The sequence below is a fragment of the Antechinus flavipes genome, chromosome 4 (genome assembly GCF_016432865.1).
Source record: "Antechinus flavipes isolate AdamAnt ecotype Samford, QLD, Australia chromosome 4, AdamAnt_v2, whole genome shotgun sequence".
NCBI classification, from domain to species: domain Eukaryota; kingdom Metazoa; phylum Chordata; class Mammalia; order Dasyuromorphia; family Dasyuridae; genus Antechinus; species Antechinus flavipes.
Window position 1 is genome coordinate 51,019,491 of NC_067401.1, and position 24,420 is coordinate 51,043,910.

Sequence of the window (24,420 nt, forward strand, 5' to 3'; positions counted from 1 at the left end):
TTTCAGCAGAGTTGTAGAATATAAAATAAATCTACACAGATCATCAACATTTCCATATATTGCTAACAAAATTCGTTAGGAAGAGATAGAAAGAGAAGTTACATTTAAAATAATTACAAACAATATAAAATACTTGGGAGTTCCCCTTCTAAGACACATGGAAATTATATGAACACAATTATAAAATGCTCTGCATTGAAGACAAATTTAAATAATTGGAGAAATAATAATTGTTCGTGGATAGGTCAATGGGATAAAAATGACAACCCTGCCTAAATGAATTTACTTACTCGGAGCCATACAAAACTGCAGAAAGATTACTTTATAGTTCTAGAAAAAAAATTAAGAAGATTCATCTGGAAGAATGAGAAGTCAAAAATATCAAGGGAATTAAATTTGAAAAAAATGAAAATGAAGAGACCCAGCAATATTAGATCTCAAACTATTCTACAAAGTAGTAATCATTAAAATAAGTGTGATACAGGTCAAGAAATTGGTTGATCAGTAGTTCAAATTAGGTGCACATTGTATAAAAGCAAGAGTACAACAAATTAGTATTTGATAAATCCAAGCATAAATCTCAACTATCCCACTATTTGACAAAAACTGTTGGGAAAACTGGAAAACAATCTGGAAGAAAACAGATATATACACTCAACAACTTAGACCATATAGGCTTCAAATGGGTACCTGACTTAAGTATAAATTATGGATAACCTCTTAAACAAATTAGAGAAGCAAGAAAGAAATTACCTCTGCTCAAATTTACAGATAAAGGAAAAGTTTATGATTAAATGAGATAGAAAAGGGTCACAAGTCAAAGGTCAATTATGATTACCTAAACTGAAAAAGCTTTTGTGTAGATAAAATCAATCAGCAAATAGTGGAAGACAAACAGACAAATGGGAAAAATCTTTATAGTAAGTTTTTCTGATAAAATTCTCATTTCTAAGATACAGAAGAATTAAGAGCCACTAACTGATAAATGATTAAATGTTAATGGATAATCCCTAAGGGAAGAAATACAAATTGTCAATAACTGCATGAAAAAAATGCTCCAAAAGACTCATAATTAGAGAAATTCAAATTGAAACAATCCTTAATTTTTACCTTATACCTATCAGATTGGCAAAATTGACCAAAAAAAAAAAAAATGGAAAATGACAAATGCTGGAAGAGTTGTTTTGGAAATTAATATACTGTTGGAATTGTGTCCTCAAAGTTGTTAAATCGTGCAAAATCTTTGACTTAGCAATATCACTATTCTATATCCCAAGGAGATTGAGAAAAAGACCCAAATATGCAAAAACATTTATAGCAGTCCTTTTTGTGGTAGCAAAAAAGTAGAAACTGAGGGATATCACCAACTGAGGAGTGACTAAATACTGTAATTACAGTATTTAAATAAGATAGAATTCTGTTGTGCCATAAATGCTGGAGGGGATAGTTTCAGAGAAACCTGGGAAGACATATAAACTGATGGATAGTGAAGTCAGCAAACCAGAGGAGCACTTTATATAATAATAATAGTTATAAATACAAACAACTTTGAAAGACTTAGAATTTCTGATTAATAGTAAATATTTGTTAAAGGCCTACTCTGATGCTTTTAGTATGTTAAATACTAAAACTAAAGAGGCAAAAGATAATTCTTTTCTTCAAGGAGTTTATAATCTAATGGATAAGAAAATATACAAAGCAAGCTGTATGTAGATAAATAGGAAATAATTAACAGAGGGAAGACTTTAGAATTAAAAAGGGTTAGAGTGGTATTCCTACAGAAGCAGGGAGTTTAGTTGGGACCTTTAGAGAGGTCAGTAATTGAAGTGAAGGAAGGAAACAGAGAAAATGCCTGGAGCAGAAAGATAGGGTCTTGTTGGAACAGCCAGGAGGCCAGTGTTATTGGATTGAAGAATACATGCTATGCAGTGAAGTATAAGAATGGAAAGATAGGAAGGAGCAAGTTATGAAGGGCTTTGAATGCCAAGCTGGACATTTTGTATTTGCTCCTGGAGGCAATAGGAAGCCACTGGAGTTTATTGAGAAGGTAGAAAGGTGACATAATCAGAACCTGAGTTTTAGAAAATCACTAGTGATTAATTGGAGGAGGGTAGATTGGAGTTGGATTCGAAAGAGATTTGAGTCAGGCCTGCCAACCACAACTTTTATAGTAGTCTAGGTGTGAGGTGATAAGGGCCTCACAATAGGAGCAGTGTCAGAGGAGAAAAAAGGGTATATCAAGAGATGCTGTAAAGTTGAAATTGAAAAGGCTTTGGCAATAACTCGACTCTAAAGGTGAGAAGTTAGTGAGGAATCCAGGAAGACTTTAGATTGTAAGCCTGAGAGACTAGGAAGATAGTGCTTTCCTCTGTGGTAATAGGGAACTTCTGTAGGAGAGGAGAGGTTAGAGGGAAAGATGAGTTCTGTTTTGGACATGTAGAATTTAAGATGTCTCCTGAAAATTTAGTTGGAGGTGGCTAAATGACACTTGGGGGGTATGAGTTTGGAGGTAAGCAGAAAGATTGGGGCAGGTAAGGTAGCTGTGAGAATCACCAACATAGAGATCATAATTTTTAGATCAGTGCAGCTGCAGAGAGGAGAATAGAAAAGGATCCAAGACAAAACCCCAGGGGAACCTATGGTTAGGAGCTGTGATCTGGAGGAGAATCCTGCATAGGAGACAGAGAAGGAGTGATCAGATAAGTAGTAGAAAACCAGGAGAACGTAGTCTCCTACCTAGTCTCTCTGTCAAGGAGAGTGTGATGCACTTTGTTAGAGGCTGCAAATGGGTCAAAAACAATGAGGATAGAGAAAAAGTCATGGAATTTAGCAGCTAAGAGATAATTAACCACAATTCCAGAGGATTCATCATGAAACATGCTCCCAAACTCCTAACAGAGAAGATGGACTGAGAAGGCAGAAGAAATAATTTTGTTTTGTTTTGTTGTTTTAAACATGGCCAATGCAAGAATTTGCTCTGCTTGACTGTATATGTTTGTAGGAAGGGTTTTATTGAAGAGTTACAGAGAGGTAAGAGGAGGCAGATTTTTGTAAAAATTAAATGTAATTTTATCTTTAAAAATTCAATAAGCACTTATTAAATGCCTACTATATCTTATGTTAGGCATTGTGTTAGTCACTGAGGATGAGAAAACAAAAATAAACAGTCCCTGTTTTTAAAAAGCTCATATTCTCTTGGAGGATAATGAGTACATGTTATCAAAAAATTAAATATGAATTATATGCAGATAATTACTAGAAGAAACTGTCCCAGAAATCCTAGATCCTAAAATCAAGCCTGACTAGATTTTTTTTTTTAATTATAGCTTTTTATTGACAGAACATATGCATTGGTAATTTTTCAATACTGTCCCTTGCACTCACTTCTGTTGCAACTTTTCCCTTCCCTCCTTCCACCCTCTCCCCTAGATGGCAGGCAGTCTCATACATGTTAAACATGTTAAAATATATCTTAAATACAATATATGTGTACAGATCCATACAGTTCTCTTGTTGCATAAGAAAAATCGGATTCAGAAGGTAAAAATAACCTGGGAAGAAAAACAAAAATTCAAGTCCACATTCATTTCCCAGTGTTCCTTCTCTGGATGTAGCTGATTCTGTCCATCATTGATCAATTGGAACTGAATTGGATCTTTTCATTGTCGAAGATACCCGCTTCCATCAGAATTTATCCTCATATAGTATTGTTGTTGAGTGTATAATCTCCTAGTTCTGCTCATTTCACTTAGCATCAGTTCATGTAAGTCTCTCCAAGCCTCTCTGTATTCATCCTGCTGGTCATTTCTTACTGAATAATAATATTCCATAACATTCATATACCACAATTTACCCAGCCATTCTTCAATTGATGGACATCCATTCAATTTCCAGTTTCTAGCCACTACAAACAGGGCTGCCACAAACATTTTGGCACATACAGGTCCCTTTCCCTTCTTTAATATCTCTTTGGGATGAAAACCCAGTAGTAACACTGCTGGATCAAAAGGTATGCACAGTTTGATAACTTTTTGAGCATAGTTCCAAATTGCTCTCCAGAATGGCTGGATCCGTTCACAACTCCACCAACAATCCATCAGTGTTCCAGTTTTCCCGTACTCCCTCCACCATTCCTGACGAGATTTTTACAAAACTTAAAAGTCAAATAAAAGAGTTTATATTTTATCTACAGCTAAAAAGAGATCCCTGGAGCTCACTGAGTCAAGGAGTGATAGTCAGACAATTTAACCCCTACGTGAAGAACAAACTGCAGAGGAGAGACTAGATGCATAGAGACTATTATTTTAGAAGGCTACTATAGTAGTGTAGGTGAAGGTGATAAGAGGCCTTATTAGGATGTTGACAATATGAGTGAAGAAAAGGGAATCAGTTCAAGATATCTTCTGGAAATAGAATTGACAAGATTTGGCCAACTGATTCTATATTTGAAGTGAAGGAGAGGGAAGAGTTGAGGAAATTCTGAAGTTTTAAACCTAGGTTACTGGAAGGGAAGTTATCTGGAAAAATTAGGAAAAAAGAATAGTTGGGGAAAGATAATGATTGTTTTAGATGGCTGAGAAATACCTGCAGTATCAGAAGAACCAGTGTCACTTCCTGGAGCTGAATAGCATTTTTATCATAAGTCCTTGAGATTTTTCTTAGATCATTATGTTACTGAGAGTAGCTAAATTATCCATAGCTGATCATCATGGTGCTATTGATCTCAGTGTTGCTATCACTGTGTGCAGTGCTTTCCTGATTCTATTCCTTTCATTCAGCATCAGTTCATGTAAAGTTCTCCAGGCCTTTCTGAGATCATCCTACTAATCATTTCTTATAGAACAATAAGTATTCCATAATATTCATATAACACAGATTGTTCAGCCATTCCCCAACTGATGGGCATTCCTTTGATGTCCAATTTTTAGTCGCTATAAATATTTTTGTGCATATAGGTCCTTTTCCCTTTTTATGAATGTCTTTGGGATAGATCTAGCAGTGGTATTGCTGGATCAAAAGGTATGCACAGTTTTACAACTCTTTGGAGGCAAGAACTCTTCATTCTTAAGAAAGTGGCTGTCCAAGGAAAGCATGTAAATTCATAGGGGGCTGTCAGATTTGAAGATCATCCCAGAAAAGACAAATTGTAGTTGTTGAGACTGTAGTTGAAAACTCTTTGCTGAGGGGATTCTTGTAATTTTGATTTTTGTTTTTTTTTCTTTTCATTACTTTATGTCTTTTGTCTCAGTCAACTCTTTGTTGCTCTGATAATAGTAAAAAAGTTATATGGTATTTTCCTAGAACCGCCCTAATATTTGGAAAACCTGAAAGTACTTATTGATTCATAAAAACACAAATCATACTGCCAGAAGGAACCAAGAAAGTATTCCTAGAGATAATAGAGTTTGGGGCAAGACAGTAAATGCCTTAAACCACAGGTAATGTTTTCCTACTGCCCAGTTTAGGCAAAGAATTTAGTAAAGAAGCACATTTATAAAGTGAATACCTAGTTAAGAAGCTGGCATTTGAGGATAGGATCTGAAGTTTAGACCGTGACTTAAAATTTTAAAATGATAGACTCCTATTAGGAGTGGAGTACAGGCATACTTCGTTTTCCTGTGTTTCATTTTATTGCACTTTGCAGATACAAATTGACCGTCTACGTCAATCCTGCATCAAGTAAGTCTAATTGGTGCCATTTTTTTCAACAGCATATGATTACATCATGTCTCTATGTCACTGTTTGGTAATTCTTGCAGTATTTAAAACTTTATTGTTGTCATTATATCTCTTATGATGATCTATGATCATTAATCTGTGAGGTTTCTGTTGTAATTCTTTTGAGGCACCATGAATTGCACCCATATAAGATAGTGAACTTAATTGATAACTGTTGTACTTCACTGATTGGCTGTTCTCGCATCTCCTTAGACCTCGTATTCTTTGAGACGTAGCAATATTGAAAATAGTCCACTTAAATAAAGTTTTACAAAAAACTGAATGTTGAAAACTATCTTTACATGTATTTGGAAAAAAAACTAGTACAGAAAAAAAAAAAAAAGGAAAATAGGCCAGTTAACACCCTGCAGTGGCCTCAAAATGTTCATGAAAGGTAGAGTCAATTGATACAGCAAACTTTGTTGTCTTATTTTTAAGAAATTGCTACAGCCTCCCCAGCCTTCAGCGGCTATCACCCTGCTGAGTGATCACTCAGCAGCCATCAACATTGAGGCCAAGCCCTCCAAACAGCAAAAAGATTATGACTCATTAAAGACTTAGGTGATAGCTAGCATTTTTTAACAATAACACATTTTTTAATTAAGGTAAGTACCTTATTTTTAAGGGTGTAATACTATTGTACACTTAATAGATGTTAGTAAAGTGTAAATATCATTTTTCTATGTGCTAGGAAACCAAAACATGTGTCTGACTCACATTATTGTAATATTGATTGGTACTCTGGAACTGAAACCCCAATAAGGTCGAGGTGAGCCTCTATATTTAGTAAGGCCTTATCAAGGTAGCTACATGGCTCAAGGTAGCTTAATAGAGAGCTGACCCTGGACTTAGGAAAGACTTGAGTTCAAGTCTAACTTCAGACACAGCTGTGGGACCCTGATCAGCCTCAGTTTTCTCATTTGTAAAATGTGTGTGATAACAGTACCTACATCGAAGAGTTGTTATAAGGAGAAAATATTTGTAAAGTGCTTTGTACATCTTAAAGTGATATGTGAATGGTAGCTATTATTTTAAAAATATGTTTATCTTGAATATCTAATCAAAGTAAAACTGAACAAGAAGGAGAAAACTGCCTATATAAATCCATGGTACTATGGAGAATAGCTACAATTTAGGAAGAATAATAATAATAGAGATACCCAGAAGTACACAAGAGAGAAGATAAACACAAATAAAAATAAGCAATAGGCACAGAGTAATATATAGATGATCTGCCTAAAAAGAGAAGTCAGATGAAGCTGGAAAATAGATCACAAGTCTGGCAGAGAAGAAAGATATATTAGTGATGGTGGACTTCAGTTGTCTAGACATCTGCTACTTTCCTCTCTGCCAAAAGCAGAGTAAAAGTTAATAATTTTTTGTTTTAACGATAATTTCTTTCTTCCAAAGATGGAAGAACCAGAAAGGGGAAATTCCATTCTGAACATGATTCACATAGCAAAGAAAAATGGGTTGCTAAGTGGGGTAAAAAAATGAGAATTTGGGGGGATAACTACCTTGGAATTTACAATGGAGGAGAAGAAAGTTGGGCATTGTCTGATGTGTATCCTAGTTTGGGGAGAAGATATTTCAGTGGATTAACAGAACAGAGAGGTTGGGTCCTATGGACTAAAATTCTGAAGGGGAGTCATCCCAGGAGGACTAGGAGCTCTTCAGTGTGACATCCTGACAATACAAATAGACAATTTCCAATAAAGAGAAATGGGAATTGTCTAAAGAGATCCGTATATATGCCCAGGAATTCCCCAGCCAACTTGGAGTTTTTAAAAGATGTGTGTAGATGGTGGAAGCCAGGATGAGTGATGGAAGATGGGTAAAAAGCATGGTATCTTCCTGTGAGAACAATGTTAGTAATCATAGAGAGGAGAGAGCAGAAATGGTTTAGTTGGCTGTGCTGGAATAAAAAAGTCTCAAAGAAGAGACAGTAGCTGTTTACAAGGAGATGGGACAATGACATCTGACAACAGGGGGAAAGTGGGATTTCCGTTATTTTGCTTATTTTTTTCCTATCAGAAAGAATCATCTTTGTATTAAAAAGGACAGAACAAAAATTTCAAATTAGGAGATTCATACCCAACAGAAATAAGGAATAGAGAACATGTAGATGCCCTTGTTAAGTTCAGGTCACCAGGCCTAAGGTAGTGAAAGAACTGGCAGATGTGGCCATTAGACCCTTGTCAGTGAATTATGAATGATTATCCAGAAATGAAGAGAAGGTAAGAGAAGGAAAATATCCAGATTTTTTTTTAAGGGAAAAAAAATGGAGTTTCCAAATTATAAGCCAGGGAACTTCACTCCATTTCTAGGCAAAAATCTAGAACAAATTATGGACAAGGTTAGTGAACTTCTAATAAAGAAACCAGTGCTCACAAGACCCAGCATAACTTCATAAAGAACAGGTTATCTATCTTAGGCTAGATTTCCCTTTTGGAAAGAATTTTTAAACTGATAGATCAAGGGAATTCTGGAAATACAATTTATCTAGATCTTAGGAAAGCACTTAATAAATTATCATGCTATTCTTGTAGAAAAACCTATAGTGGAATTCACCCACTGAGATATGCTGAATGAAGCTCATTTTCCTATTCTAAAAGTTCAAGTTTGTTCTCAGAAGTTTTTCTTAATTGCTTAGTAATTTTCAGTGTATCTTTCATATTACTGTTTTTAATAACCTTTTCCCTTCCAGGGTTATTATAAAGAGAAAATATTTGTAAAGTGCTTTGCAAATCTGTGTGTTATGTAGATGCTAGTTATTTTAAAAGTGCATTTACATGGATTCTTGACAAAGTAATCAAAAGGACTTTAAAGTTAAAGTAAAGATGAACAAGGAAGGGAAAACTATTATGTAGATCCCTTGAGTTAGGTACTGTAGAGGGTAACTACACAGTATCTTGAAGTGTGCCTATATAGTTAGTATTTTTTTTTTTTAGAAACTGTTTGCATTTCAGAAGGATAATTAAACTGACAGACTGATAAACTAAAGATTATAAGCATAAAATTTCCCACATAAACTAACCAAATAGCCAACAGAAATAGAGGCATTAATTACATAATCTACAGACATTAGAGGGCTTGAGTGGTTTGCCATTTCTTTTTCTAAGTTATTTTACAGATGAGAAGCTGAGGCAAATAGAATTTAAGTGTCTTGCCCAGGGTCACACAGCTAATAAGTGCCTGGATCCAGTTGTGAACCCATGAGAATGAGTCTTCTTACCAATTAGCTGAATCTGTTAAAATCTGCTAATTTGATATTTGTTAATAATCCTTAATTGCTTGATATCTCATCAGGGTTGGCAATTTCCTTCAGTGTTGAAATTTTTAATCCAGCCATGCCTTCTCATCTGTAAGTCTTGTCTTGTGCCTTTCCATAAATCTTCTATAGATTACCTAACCAGTGTATATGGGGCCCTGATTTGGGAGTTTTAATATTCTCATGGATACTAATGCAACACACAAACAGTCATATTATTCATCTCTCTAACTATATCATAAGTTCACCTCCTTTTCTCATTTTACTTGTCCTTGATAATGTTTGGCATGTATGATCATGATGGATGTGATTTTTTGCTTTGTAAAATCACCAATCCCAGGCTCCTTCTCCTTAACATCCCCTAATCCAGGTACTGCTTTGGGTTTAAAGAACAAGTTTAGAAGGCTTGGAATTTGGAAAGCCTTGAATAATGCTACTTATATTTTTAAAGGCTTAGGTGATAATTCTTGATTTAGTTCTCCCCTTACCCAAGTTTACCTTCTCAACTATATTGCTACTCAGTTCACATAATTTTATCTCCTCCCTGTCCTTAAGGAAAGGAAGAGAATATATCATTAAACACATGAAACATATTTGTAACATCTTTGGAAAGCATGTATCTGACATTTTTCCTGATTAGTTTTATTCCTTACATCTGTTTACTATATAATTCATAGTTGTGTCCATAAGTATGTATTTCCCCATAACTTTCTATTATTTGTGAATTGTGAAATATTTTTTAACAATATTTGTTTTAGAATTGGTGGTTATTTGGCTCTTATTTCATGTGAAAAATATGGAAGACAAAATAACTTATTTTATTTTAGGTACTCTATTTCAATTTTTGCAGTTTTATTTGAAAGAATTGTGTAATTTATAAAGGAGAATCCCATCATAATATAACATAATTAATTTAGAGTGGAGGAGTAAGCTCACCTAATACTGTCTGTCTAAGTACTTCCTTCTTGGATAATATTTCAATGTTTCAACAGAATTGCTATCTTTTACCTAGCCATTGTTTAGATAGATGCTGACTTGCATCAATTTGTCAAGTTCAGGAAGCATTAGCTGTCATCTAGTTGGTGACATGTTTGATATGAGGAATGTATTTTTGTTGCACAAGTGGGGTATATTGTCTCCTTTTCTAAGCCAAGACTAATATTTTGTTTCCAAAGGAAAACTCAAACATTTTCCACATTATTCTTACTGGACAGTTGCAGGTTTTGTTCCAAAAGAAACATACATAGATTCCCTAGGTTTCTTATCGAACCTGAAATAAGACAGATAGTTCCAGGGATGTAGTTTTAACTTATTGTTTAGAAACTTTTCATGTGAAATCTTTATTTTAATCCAATAAAGGATAATAGCAAAGTGGCGATGTTCTTCCTTTGGTTGAAGAGAGCTTCAAAATTAGGTTTTCAAAATTAGCTTCAAAAAGTTTTCTTAAGAATTAAAGGAAATGGGCAGCTAGGTGGCACAGTGGATAGACTATCAACCCTGAAGTCAGAAGGACCTGAGTTCAAATGTGGCATCAGACACTTGATACTTCCTAGTTGTATGACCCTGGGCAAGTCACTTAATCCCAATTGCCTCAGCAAACAAACAAACAAACAAAAAGAATTAAAGGAAACTACTGACATTTTCTTTAAGTGTACAATATATGAAGTTGAGTCTTATATTTTTTACAGCAAAAGCAAATTAAAATACATCTCCTAGATTAAAATATAGCTTAAATAAAGACTTTAAAAAAAGGTCAGGTTTTATGTTTTTAGCAGCTTTTTACCTTTCAGAATGTTAAGAATTGGTGGTATTTTTCAGGTTGATTATAATGTGACATGTAGTTTGAACCCAGTGGATTGTCTTAATACAAACTGAACGTGACTTTCCAGTTATATGGATGTGTTTATATTTTATAGAGGCTTGGTAAACTTAATATTTCACAATAGTATTTATTCACAAATATGTGAGAAATATGTTCTTTATAATTGTTATGCTTTAGGTTTTCACATTAAATTTAATGTGAAATATTTAAAGTTAATGTGAAATATTAACTCAGTTCCATTCAGGTCAGTTTCAAGAACATGTAATTTGTCAATATTTGCTGCCATAGCTTTTTGTACTAAGAGAATTTATATTTATAATTTTCTTTTTTGAAAATTTTTTTTCTATAGTGATGCAGAAGGCATGGCGAGAGAGAAATCCTCCAGCTCGTATCAAAGCAGCTTATCAAGCTTTAGAACTGAATAATGAGTAAGTTTGAAATATGTAAAAATAAATTTTTTGAAGGACTCCCTAAAACATCTGATTTGCCAAACATTTTATGTCATTTTTACATTATTTATTATTATTGAATAAACTTATAATAGCTTTAGAGTTTTTCCCCCCAAACATGCATACCATGAATTCAGTAAAACTTATTTTTTTGACAATTGTGTTATGTTTTTAGAACTATGGCATTTGTTTCTTCTGAATAGATACTAAAAATAGAAACAGTCCTTTTAAAAATATGAGATTGCTAATCCAATTGACAGGAATTAGTACTTATACCATAGTATGTGGTACTTTGTGAAAGTACCCTCTGAAAGATTTTTTTTTCCTATCCTCCTGGTTTTAGCTTTTATGTTCCTTAAAGTAATTTCATTTTATTAGTAAGCTTTTATTACACACCTAAAGTTCTTTGAATCAAAATGGTATTTAAAGGGCAAAAAGAACATTCAAAGTAAAAAGCATAAGAGTATTACAGCTTAATTTGAAATGAAATATAGGTTCACAAATCACCTTATCGTTAAAAACTTTGTATCATTGCAAAATATGAAATTATAAATGTCAAAGGATGCAGAATGAAAGGAATATACATATTGGAGGGGGTAAATTTGGAGTTACATTTTTAAGGAGTTAAGGAATGTCAGTTGGTGGTCTTGGAGGGTAGAGAGATATTATGTAAAGCAGTCTTTCTTTTTAAAAAGATAATTTCAGTTGTTCTTTTTCTGATTTATATAACTTCAAAACACACCAAGTTCAGATACAAGTTCTCTTTTTTAAGTATTTTCTCTTGGTTGGTAGAATTATTATACACTTCCCTTTTTGCAATTAGGGTTAAATAACTTGTCCAGGGTCACGTAGCTGTCTGAAATATGAAGTGTCTCAAGCTGGATTTGAACTCAGATGATCCTGAATCCAGAGCCAGTGTTGTATCTACTGCATTGCTTAGCTGTCCCATATTTCACTTTTATTGAAAGATCTATAATATGAAGAATATTTATTTAATATGATTTGTTTGGCCTTGTATGATCCTTAATTGGCTTCTTGTTCTATTGCTATCTTTCCTTTTTACCTGATTAAATATTTTTCTTAATTCCTTCATCTTCCTGGGTTAAAGAAATAAGGTAGGAAAATTATCTTCATGAGAATACTTTAAAAATGAACATGGTATCTGGAGGGAATAGGGGGACCTGTAATTTTTGAAAACATTATATTAAAAAGATTCAGCTTATCAAGTTATGTAGTCATTACCTAATCCAGAGGAAGAGGGGATACAGGAGAGTTCATTTTTAGTAAGGAGGATGACTGATCTGTAACAGTGTTGGGGATTGGGGAGACTAGTCTGGAGGACAAAGGGAGGTATGGATTTGGTTTGGATACCATTGAGAGGACCCTACACAAAAAGGAAAAATAGCCAAAATGAGGAGAGTCTAGTTATTGGATTGTGGGATTTCTGGAACATTTCTGGAATGGTAGTGATTATTAGGCACAATTATTTTCTCCTATATTACCCTCATTTATTTTGATTTTTTTTTCTTTCTTTCTTCCTGACTCTGATGGGAAATTACAGTTACTTTGGGAAAATTTACTACAATGTGAATCAGAAGTCTTTAGAAAAAGAAATCTGTTCTATACAAATAGCATGTCTTAGTCAACCCTATTCTTGAAAAATTTTTATTCATGGAAATATAATTTTTTAAATTAGAGAAATAAACTAAAATAGGCATCTCTGTATACAAACTAAAAATAGGCTTAGTTATGCTATATTCATCATCCTACCTCTTTATATATGTTGTACACTTTATATTTTCATCCAATATATTTTATATTTCTCTCTTTCACTATCTTATCATTGTCCTATTCCCTCATCACGTCAAGAAAAAATGGAGAAGGATAATAGACTAGAGAAAGAAAAAGTAGAATCAGAAAAATGAAATAATGAGACAAAAAACTCAGAATGCATGAATGACAGAATATTCTGAGCTCCTGGTATGTGTCATTCTCTATGGACATAAATACAAAGACAGCCCTGCTCTCAGACAGTATCTAAAGGGAGTTAAGGAGACAGTGAAATGGTGCAGTGGATAGAGCGTCAGCTGTGGAGTCAGGAGGACTTGAGTTCAAAACCAGCCTCAGACATTTAACTTACTGTGTGACCCCTGTGCAAGTCACTTAACCCCATTGCTTCTCAAAACAAACAAACAAATAAATAAAGCAAAAAAATAAAGGGGAGATAAAAAGCTGAGGTGAGGGGGAAGGTGTGCAGCAGTATGGTCTGGAAATGGCCTGAATTGGTAAGGAGGTTTGATTCAGTGCCAGATAAGACCCAAGTTCTCCTGAAGGCTGATGGGCAGTAGATAAAGTGCATTCCTTGCAGATCAGTGACTTAACCTCTCATCTGTAAAATGGAAGTCCTGATAGCATCCACCTTTCAGGTTGTGAAAACCCAGTGAGTTAACATTTGCACAGCATTTTGCAGATTTTAAAGCACAATATAAGTGTTAGCTGTCAGGTCTCAAGGACCCAGGGATGGAATTTAAGTGGTTCTGGTGTGAGAAGGAGAGGAATAAGCATTTATGGAGCACCTACTAGAGGTCGAGTACTGTATTGAAAAACAACCCTGAAAGGTAAATGCTGCTATTTCCCCCATTGTGACAATCACAGAAATTGAGGCAGTCAGAGGTTGTGTGACTTTGCTGGGGTTACCTATCTGGTGAATGTCTGAAGCCCAGTGATGGGTACGCTCTGGTGTCCCCTTGCTGCCCCAGGAGCAGAAGGTCCAGAGGGCTTGTGAAAGATGGCTAAAGGGTCAGAGAGAAGCGGGGCAGAGGAGAGTCATGAGGAGGGGAGAAGAGCTGAATGGAAAACAAGCCCTGGCCGAGGGAACAAAGATGGCAATTCGTTCCATTTGGGGGAAGGAGGGGGTCCAGAGAAGGAGATGCACTGTCCCCTTCCCATTTTGCTTTCCCTGCAGCTGTGCCACTGCCTATGTTCTGCTAGCGGAGGAGGAGGCCACGACCATTGTGGATGCTGAGAAGTTATTTAAACAGGCCCTCAGAGCTGGGGAGACAATTTACAGGCGGTCACAGCAGCACCAGCACCAGAGTCCTCAGCATGAAGCCCAACTTAGTAAGCACGTCTAAACCGAGCTGAGCATATCTTTCCAAATATTCTTTTTTTTTTCTTTTTAAAGTAAATGCTTATAACTTAGCTCATCTTCAGAGGAAATGACTAATCTATTTACCCAGGTTATTTGTAAACTAAAAAAAGAAAAATGTTAATTAAAAGAAAACATTTTGATATAAGTTTTGCTCTGATTATATTGAAAAAAGATAGAAAATCAATCTTGATAATAATTACTCTCATCTTAAGCGGATATTGGGAGAATCATTGAAGAGATTCACCTTGGAGCAGTTTATTTTTCTTAAAAAGAAGGTTCTATATTCTGTATTTTCGAGTTTTCTTATTAGTAATGTCATGTTACTTTGTTCATCTGTCAAATAAAAGGAGGTCAGACTTTGGATGTCTACAATTTGGGCCAGGAAACTGAAATGGGATATAGATGAATTCATTTTAATAAATTTTCAGCATAATACCCACCCTTCTGCTTTGTATTAATTGTTTCTGAAATTTTCCTTGAAGTGCTTGAGATGTTCCTTTGGTGAACCACAAAAACTGAGGCCTCCTTTTTTTCCATAGAAAGGCACTTTTACCAGAGACATTAGGAGCAACAGTACTACTGCTGCCTTCTTCTTGTGGCCAGAGGGCTTCAGTTTCATGATTTTGGCAGTTAGTGGACAATAAATTGAAATGTTTATATATTGCATTATCTGTTAGCAGTTAAGTTCTAAATCTTTTTGTTTGTGGAAATTCAGGTTTGGATAATGTCCTTTCTCTAGGCTAAATATTGATATATACAGTATGTTTCATTACTGCATGTTGTTAGAACACACAACTGTGGGAATTTATAATTTTGCAGGCTGGAACTAATGAAATTGCATCTGTTAAAAAGTATCATGTTATTTATCCTTGTAAAATCTCAAATGTGAATATGAGATAGTTACAGAAACATTTTAAAAATGATTTCTAGAAATTGTTTGAGTTTGTTAGCCATTGGCAGCTTTTTTTTAAGTTTAATTGTCCATGGAAATTTTATTTTGGAATCTCGTAGCTAGCCAGTCAAAACAACAGTAAAAATTATAATAATACTGTTATTTAAGTAGAAATATAAAATAGTGAGTTAATATTGCTTTTCTCAATTAATATATGCTTTTTTTCTGTGAGTCTTAAATATGAACTTGTGACATGCACATATACTTCAGACTTTGCATTGTATTATTGTTGGCCAATTATTGTAGAGACATAAATTGTACACTTTTATTTTGGTTATGTTTTCTAGCATAAGTAAAGAAATATCAGATAATATAAATAAAATTTAAGTTGATAATGATATTCAATCATCCTTTTCTTTCATTTAGGAAGAGACACTAATGTATTGGTTTATATTAAGCGAAGACTAGCAATGTGTGCGAGAAAATTAGGAAGAATAAAAGAAGCAGTAAAAATAATGAGAGATGTGAGTAATTTTGAAGATTGTACTGATAATTGTCTTTTAGAAATTAAAACCATTTTCAACAAGTTGTAAATTTTTAGTTGTATCACTGTTATTTAATTGACTTAGAATGTGTATGGAATATATCTTATCAAGTTTTGGAGTCTCTTTTCTTCAAATTCAATTTAATAAATATCTGTTAAGCATATTCTAGTTCTAGACACTGGAGACTGAAACAAAAGTGAAGCTGTCTTTGCCTTCAAGGGGCTTACATTCAGCTAGGAAGAGACAATATGTTATTATTTTGCTGAATTACAAAAAAACTTCTATGTTCCTTGTTTTAATTTTTTTTCTTTAATATGCAGCTAATGAAAGAGTTTCCTCCTCTTAGTATGTTGAACATCCATGAAAATCTCCTAGAATCCCTTCTAGAATTACAGGCTTATGCAGATGTTCAGGCAGTTCTAGCAAAATATGATGGTAAGTGGTGTTTGCCTAACACTTTTACCTAACAATTAGATTTTTTTTCCTCTCACTGTATCTATCAGACAGTTTAACAACAATGTTTATGAAACACTGGGGTCCAGAAGGATTCTCAGATTTCCTATTTCTTTCCTCTGATGTACTTCATTAATGGTAGCATCAAGTGCAGAGTGTCATGGGTCACTAGAAAGTGTCTTCTTCTCACCCAGCTCTTTAAATGAATCAGGAATCTGAGAAGCTTGCCTTTTACCCTGCAAGTTACCCTGGTTTTGTTCCTATGAAATAGTTGCTCCAGTTCACCTCACTAAGGAGTTGTAAGAATTATTACAGAAACCTACACTAACTGTTCTTCCAATTGGGAGACATGAACAGATCTACTGTGAGGTGTCTTCTTGTAAACCATGAGCTAAAAGTAGCCTGACATCATTCATCATAGTGTCCTTGGACATGCTTTTCAGTGGATCAGAGCACCTTATTGCTTACCACACCTGTTCTGTTGTAGATTTTTCACGATTAACTTAGAAATATTTGTGACCTGTTCCTTTTTGCCTATTGACTTGGAAAGTTTGAACGTGTTATATTTGGAGAGAGAAGTTTATTTCTTTTAAACATCTGGAACACTTAAGAAGTGCTTCAGAATGATGCACGCTCATGAAGAAATTTGTGAGAAATCCTTTCCATATGTTACTTACCAGATGCTTGGCTTGCTTGGGGTACATATACTAGACAAGTTTGGGGACTGCATTTAAGAAATCAAACTGAGCTGATACTAGAGAAAACCCAGGATTTGAGATTTGCCCTGTGTTCTGAAATCTTTATTCAGTATTCTCATACTGTCATGTTATAGAATTTCTCTGTTCTATTCTTGGAAAAAATAAAAAATTCATTACTTTTGTATTGTATTTGCTAATTTCACTTAAGAGCTTTGAGAATATTAAAGAAATGATTTTTATTTTATTTTATTAAGTAATGATTTTTACCACTTTATGGTACCAGAACTTTTAACTTTTTGTAAGTCAACTTTAACATTAAAAAAAAGTTATGAAATTTATGTAATGTGTTTAGAGATATGTGTATAGACATACTTTTGAAATTATTTTTCTTAAACAATTTAATTTGATTTCACTGATTTTGGAAATTTTTGTTATAGATATCAGTCTTCCAAAGTCAGCAGCAATTTGTTACACAGCAGCACTATTGAAGACTAGGACTGTGTCAGATAGGTGAGTAGCTGTGCAATTTAGAGCATCTGGAGAAGATACTAACTATAGACCTGAATATAAGAACATTAATTTTCATTCTTTGCTGATTTTGAAAACAATGCTCCTTTTAAAGTTGTTTTTATCTTAATCATTACTCAGGCCTTGGAACTCTATGGCCAAGTCTATGAGCATTGATAATGTTCTTCCTTAATTACACATTTTATATATTGGAATAAAATATCACATACTATTTCCCCGAGTTTATATGGAATATGGGCAGTTTTGAATTCCCTTAGTTGTTTGTTCTGAATGTATTTTTGAATGTCATCTTGCTAAATGAAAGGAAATTTTCTTTTGCCTGCATTCCTTTCAGGTGAAAACTTGGTAGAGGTCTTCTTTTTATGTAGTAGAACTGTGGATGTTCCTCTATAGCTTTTCTGTTTATCCTTCCCAAAGGATCTAACTTGGTTTCTAAGTGTTTCTGCATCAATGATAGTTCAAATATGTTTGAAGATTTCTGTTTCCTCTTCTTCCTTGCTATATATATTGAACTAAGTGGTTTTATTTTATTATTATATATTAATACTATATATCTATTATATATTAGAAATCAGTCACCAGAAACTTCTCAATTTTGGAACATTGAATTTTGTTCCTAACTCGTAATTCTTCATTATTTTTTTCTTTAATAGTTTTTTTCAATTGAATTGTTTCTCCCCCACAACTACTTCTCTACTCCTTCCAGATTTTCTCCAGAAACAGCATCTAGAAGAGGACTGAGCACTGCAGAAATTAATGCTGTGGAAGCAATTCATAGAGCAGTGGAGTTTAACCCTCATGTTCCAAAAGTAAGCAAGCTTCTTTTCTTTTAGTATTCCAGTTTTTTGGCTTTTTTTTTTTTTAATGAAAATATCAATCTTACCTAAGATTATAAAGTCAATGGCAGATATTGGATCAAAAGCTAGATCTTCTAGCTTCTGGTTCAATAGTCTTAACTACTCTACCTTGTTTTTTTTCTCATTCGATTTAAGAGGCTATTAAGAACATTTATAAAAAATCAATAGGAATAATCACATTAGAGTTGGTGGTTGCTATCATAGTAGTCTAAAGTATATTTCTTCAGTTAGTTGTTGCTTTCACTATAGCTTTAGGGAAGAAATAGTCAAATGGCATGGTTTAAAGGAGGGTCATTCATATTTTGAATCATTAAATCAAATTTCCTGTGTTTTACTGTAAGAGTGTTTTCTAGACAAATGCCTGAGTTTTGGACCTGAGCTGGACAAAGACTGGAGACAAATAGATTAAAATAATCAATGATAGGAAACAGATGTGGAAGTTCCCAGAACCGCTGAGTTGATGTTTGTGTAGTCCCTGATGAAACTGTGTACCAGTTTCATTTTTCTTTGTTACACACCCGATCAGCATGGTTTATTGAATAATATTTATGTGTTCTCACCTACCATTGAATATTGGTTGTCATTTTTTAAGACATATTAAAAATTCTTAAAAATTTTTTAAAAATAAACACTGTCTATTATATTGAGAAAAAGTTTTAGTTGCAGTTAAGTATAATACAAGATAAGATTATGGAACTTGGAAACTGAAAAACTCTAAAGGGATTAATCATCAAGAAATAATTTCCAAAAACAGAGTATACAGATATGAGGCCTTTACTTAGAGCCTTGTTGGCCAACTGCCCCTAGGCAGATAGGCAGAGCCTATAACATGAGATACTAACAGTGTGCTTGATTTAGGAGTCAGCAGAGCTAAGCTTTAAATTTGATTTTGACACAAATTGTATGATAACCTCAGTGTCAGTTCTTTTATCTGTAAGATGGAGTTAGATGATAATACTATTCTTACCTCCCTTGTGAAGTTATTATTGGGAAAATATTTTATAAATCCTAAAGTGCTATGCACAAATGCAATTACTAATAAATGATAAACTCATGTGAAGATAAGCAGTATTAGTCAGAATTGCCTAGAAAATAATTGTCTTAGCACTAATCACTTGGTATTTTTGTACCTTGATAAATTTATCCCTTCATTATATAAAACTAATAATCTTAATGTTTTTAATGAAAAAAGTAATGTATTTTAGTATTGCTATTGATAATAGTGATACCAAAAAAAAGGCTTTTTTTATATGGGAAGGCAAATAGAATAGCTATTGAAAACACTTCCAATTAGGTAAAGTCCATTAGGCCATTTAGAAAGCTGTTCAGCTAACACCACTTTAGTTGAAGAAAAATATAGTCATCTTATAACTTATAAAATTAAGTTGTTAAACATTTTTTGTAAAAAATGTAAAAATTTTTGTAAATTGCATTGAAGAGATATTTTCCTTAAGATTTTCAGTAATAAGCCTTGCTTTAATTTTTTTTACTTAAAAAATAATTTTCATTAGTAATTTATTAAAAACAAAACAGCTTGTACTTTTTAGCCAGTTCAACAAATGGCCTGATGGGAAGAGGGGACTTTCTTGAATAATAGATGAGGTGATGACCCAACTTTTATGATTATGCTCAATTAAAAGTTGAATTGTGCTACAAAATAACATTATTTTTAAAAGGTGGAATCCTTATACTGAACCCTATCAAATAGAACATTCATTAAGGTATTTCTGAGAAACTCTGAGTCCTTACAATCTGGACAGTGTCCCACTTAAATAACATTAACGTTATATGAACTGACACAGCTCTGGAATTTGCGGCTATCTGTTTTTGCTACAGTCATACATTGATGAAGTATGTTCAGGCTTCTCTCTCTTTTTTCCCCCTTGTCATGCTATATTCCTAACTCTCAGCTAGGGCCAAGCAAACATAAAGGACTTTAGGGAGGGGCTTCTTTTGCAACCTCTGTAGAGGATCATGATAACTTCTTTAACCTAATGAACAATGACATTTTCAACATTTTAAAAAGCCTTTTCATTTCTTCTTACAAATTTTTTATGCAAATTTGGCATAAATTATCATATGAGACATAACAGTAAAATGACAAAGGATAAAGTTGATTTAGCAGAGAATGTTTGTTGGCAGCTTTCCATACAACTCTAATAGGAATGACTGTAGGTCTAGTGCTGTGCAATTTGTTAAAGCTGGAAACTATTAGAAGTGCAATGGAGAAAGATCACATAAATTTCTCCAGGCTATGCATTTTCTTTTAGGTATTTCATTAATATTGATTGTTTGTACAGACCTTTGATTCTTCCTAGTAAATTTCAGTACCCAACAGTTATGATAACCTTGTGATCTTGGTTTGGAGTTTGAATATTCTGTTTATACCAATTAGTATTCTAGTTTTTTATTTGATTATGCAATTTATGTATATTATTATTATATATGTATTTTATGTTCAGGCAGATTGGGGAAGCCTTTTACAGTTTAGTTCTCCAGAAATTCTAATTCATCTTCCTGCTTTCAGGCCTGCTATATCTAGGCACTTCTATATGTATGGGTGTCTGTCTCATACTCTGAAATACCTTTAGAACAAAAGATTCCAAAATGTTACTTATGATCTTATTTACTTTTTTCATGTTCCTTTCCACTAGCCATAAGTTTCTGTTCTCCAAGTTTTGAATATAAAGTATCTTTTAATACTGTTAAGATTTTTAGTTATCCTTTGTACATGCATTGCTAAGAATGGAAATATCAGCTATAGTGTTAGATTATGAAACCTCCAGAGACATAAATAAAGCTGACATCTTTCTGAAGTATTTGTTATCTTCCTAGGCTTCAGTTTCCTTCTTTATAAAAAGTAGAGATTAGCCTAGATTCACAATCTGTGAACTTGGTTTTAAAAAATATTTTGGTAACTGCATTTCATTATAATTATTGTCCTTTGTAACCTTAGGTATTTTGTGCCTTTAAAATCTTTCTTTTGAGAAGTGGGCCATAGGCTTTACCAGATTGCCAGAGGGATGGGTCCATGACATACAAAAGGGTTCCTTCCAGTGCAACTACTCTGACTAAAAATAAGAGTGTCTCATTGAAAGTTTTCCTATTTTTGTATTACCTGGATTGATTGTCACCGAAGAGCATTGCTTCCTCCCTAGTATGCTCATCTGATTGTCCCTTTTCTTTTTCTTGCCTGAGCAGTTCTGTTTCCCCATAAATGCCAAGTTGTGCTTTCAAGACAGATAGGAATTAACTTGTTTAAATCCTGATGATATCCTGAGGAAACCTTGTTTATGTTTTACAGAATATATGTAGTCAACAGTTGACAAGTTTTTAATATTTATTATGTGCCAAACATTAGAGATACAAAGTAAAAGTAAAAACAGTTCCTGTCTTCAAGGTGCCTACATTCTAATGTGGAAATCAAAATGTACAACAAGTTATGTAACATATAGTAGTTAAGCAGATTAGTCAAAAGAAAGAGGACTTGTTTTGAAAATATCCATGTCTTGAATTTGTGTTCAGGAGTACATTTTTCTCTTCGCCTTTTTTTTTTTTTAATTTCTTGTTTAATAATAAAACTGCTTTTAGTCTGGTGCTGGCAAGAAAGCTGGCTTTGCCTGGGGCTTTTATAGTTGCAAAGGGATTTTTAAAATAATAAGTAAATATGTAGAATATAAAGTCTGTTCTGGTTAGTCTGTAGCACTTTGAAACCTTCAGGACGTTGTATACACCCCAGATCATAGCCCATGCTTTTAATCATGAGGGCTCTATCAAGTTCCTGCTTCACTAGCCAGAATTCCTGTCCGACAGCAGCACAGAATTACAAGGGGGACAAGATGAGATCATGAATGAAGGAATAACGAGAGGTAAGATGGTTATAGATGCTGATCCACACACAGGGCCAGTGGAACCTGCTTCTGGCTGCTTGAGTGTCCCTGTTATCCAAACAATGAAGGCAATTAAAATGTCAGATATACATATTGAGTGGATGATGCCTCCCTTTGCCTTCCCTTCAGTATAGGATCATAGCCCCTATGTCTTGAGGCTATTGAGGATAGGTATAGCAGCTGCTCCTTATACAGAGCCACGTGGCTCTCTGTTTTCAGCTCGCTTGTCCAGTTTCATAGAATGTGCACTGAGAATGATAATTGCAGAGAGAAATTGGCATTTGTGTGCATGACTGATCAAGAGCAAAGCAACTTAATTTCAGATGCTCTCAGACAGATTTGTCTTTAACCTCTGCCTTTACAAGGAAGAAGATTATAGAGCATTATCATTACTTCAGTTCAAAATTTTATTGCAGTTGGCCAAACCATTGCAAGTTATAGAGCTGGGGGTAGATATAAGGTGATCTTTAAAATAAATTATAAAGATCAAAGCATAACAAACTTAGAGTTAGTTTTAGCATAATAATAGGTATTATTTTAGAGCTTTTATCATAAAGGTAATTATCAGAACACTGTATCACCTTGTTACTCTAACCCTGTGACCAGTATAAATAAGTTCCAGGAGATATTTGCTTTCTGACAGAAACAGATTTCTGTGACAACCTGTTTAATTTGAGAGTTCGATTGACCTATTGCTTTAAAAGAGCCAATTTTTTTAGCTTAGCTTTTCATTTTGTTACTTTATTAAAAGATATTCTTATTTTATCTTTTTCTGGATTGCATATACTTCCAGTTGAACATGAAACAAATATAATAGCATTTCTAATTTGTGCTTATTTCTTATTTTTCATTGAGCTTTTACCCTTTTTTATACATATTCATTTTAAAGTAAAATAATTAAACAAACATTTAAATCATACAATTATAGATTAAGAATTGGAAGGAATCAGAGAAGCAACTAGGCAAATCTTTTTTTATAGTTGAGGAAATAAAGACCCAGAGGGCTTAGGTGACTTTGCTTAATGTCACACAAATTAGTGATAGACTCAGAATTTTAATTCCAATCCTCTTGAAATCCATCATTCTTTCTACTATACCATGATGAAGGAATGGCTTCTGTTTTGCACACATAGTTGGAAAATTCTTAATGTACTTTAGGAATCTTAAGTTTCATTGGTGTGAATACAGTATCGATAATTTCACAGCATCCTCTTTGCTTTAGTGACTGACTGGTCTTTTTACTACAATTCTGTGACCAGCAAAGTTCATTAACAGGTTACCAAACTCCAAGTGCTACACCTCTGTATATAATTAGGTTGTTCCTCCAACAACAGAAACATAATCCATCACTAGACTTGTACTTGAAGGTTTTCTAGCTTTCTAGCAGAACTTATGTTCTCCTGGGGTAACCTTCAAGAATCCAAGATTATTGGGAAAATAATTTAGTAAAGAATCCTAAAGTTTCAGCTATATATGTTAGAATGAGTTAGCTAATAAACAGAGTAAGTACCATGTGTTAAGTAGTATATTGGGTGTTGCAGAAACACACAAAAAACATGGTTATGATACTCAAGGAAATCCATAATTTCAAATCTTGTCTTGATTATTGCAGTAGCCTCTTACATTTGTTCATCTGGCTTATCTTCTCTCCCCTTTCCAAATAATTTCTACATTGCTGTCATGCCAGATTGATCATCCTAAAACATAAATCTTTCTCCTATTCAAAAATCTTTAGTGATACTCTGTTCCCTCTAGGTTAAGATATAAAATCTATAGTATGATATTAAAACCTCTTCTATCTTACTGCTGCAAATTCCTCCCAATTGATTTCATATCCCATCTTTTAAAGAGCTCTCTCTTCTCATCAGTTGTTTCTGAATAGTACATGCTATCTCCTGACTCTATGAAATTGCGTCTGCTGTCCCCTCATGTCTAGAATTCACTCTATTTTCATCTCCCCCTCTTAAAATTCCTAGCTTCCTAATTCTTGGTGATCCCTACTTCTTTAAGTAGGATTATATTTTGGTCCTTTGTATTTAATAACTTGTGTACATTTTATATTCCCTCAGTAGCATGTAGGCTTCTTAAAGGCTAAGGCTATTTCTTTTTTTATCTTTGTATCCTCAGTGCCTAGCATAGTGCCTTG

At 33.9% G+C, this 24,420-nt stretch overlaps 1 protein-coding gene across 4 annotated transcripts in view; it reads left to right on the forward strand.

Moving 5' to 3' along the window:
• Positions 1–24,420, forward strand: part of ST7L (suppression of tumorigenicity 7 like) — a 76,518-nt gene that overhangs the window by 15,364 nt on the left and 36,734 nt on the right. For all 4 annotated transcript variants that reach the window (XM_051993016.1, XM_051993017.1, XM_051993018.1 and 1 more), the window contains 6 exons: positions 11,161–11,239; positions 14,226–14,380; positions 15,730–15,827; positions 16,169–16,283; positions 17,437–17,509; positions 18,234–18,336. In XM_051993016.1, the coding sequence (XP_051848976.1) occupies positions 11,161–11,239; positions 14,226–14,380; positions 15,730–15,827; positions 16,169–16,283; positions 17,437–17,509; positions 18,234–18,336 (623 nt within the window). The remainder of the gene's footprint in view (positions 1–11,160; positions 11,240–14,225; positions 14,381–15,729; positions 15,828–16,168; positions 16,284–17,436; positions 17,510–18,233; positions 18,337–24,420) is intronic.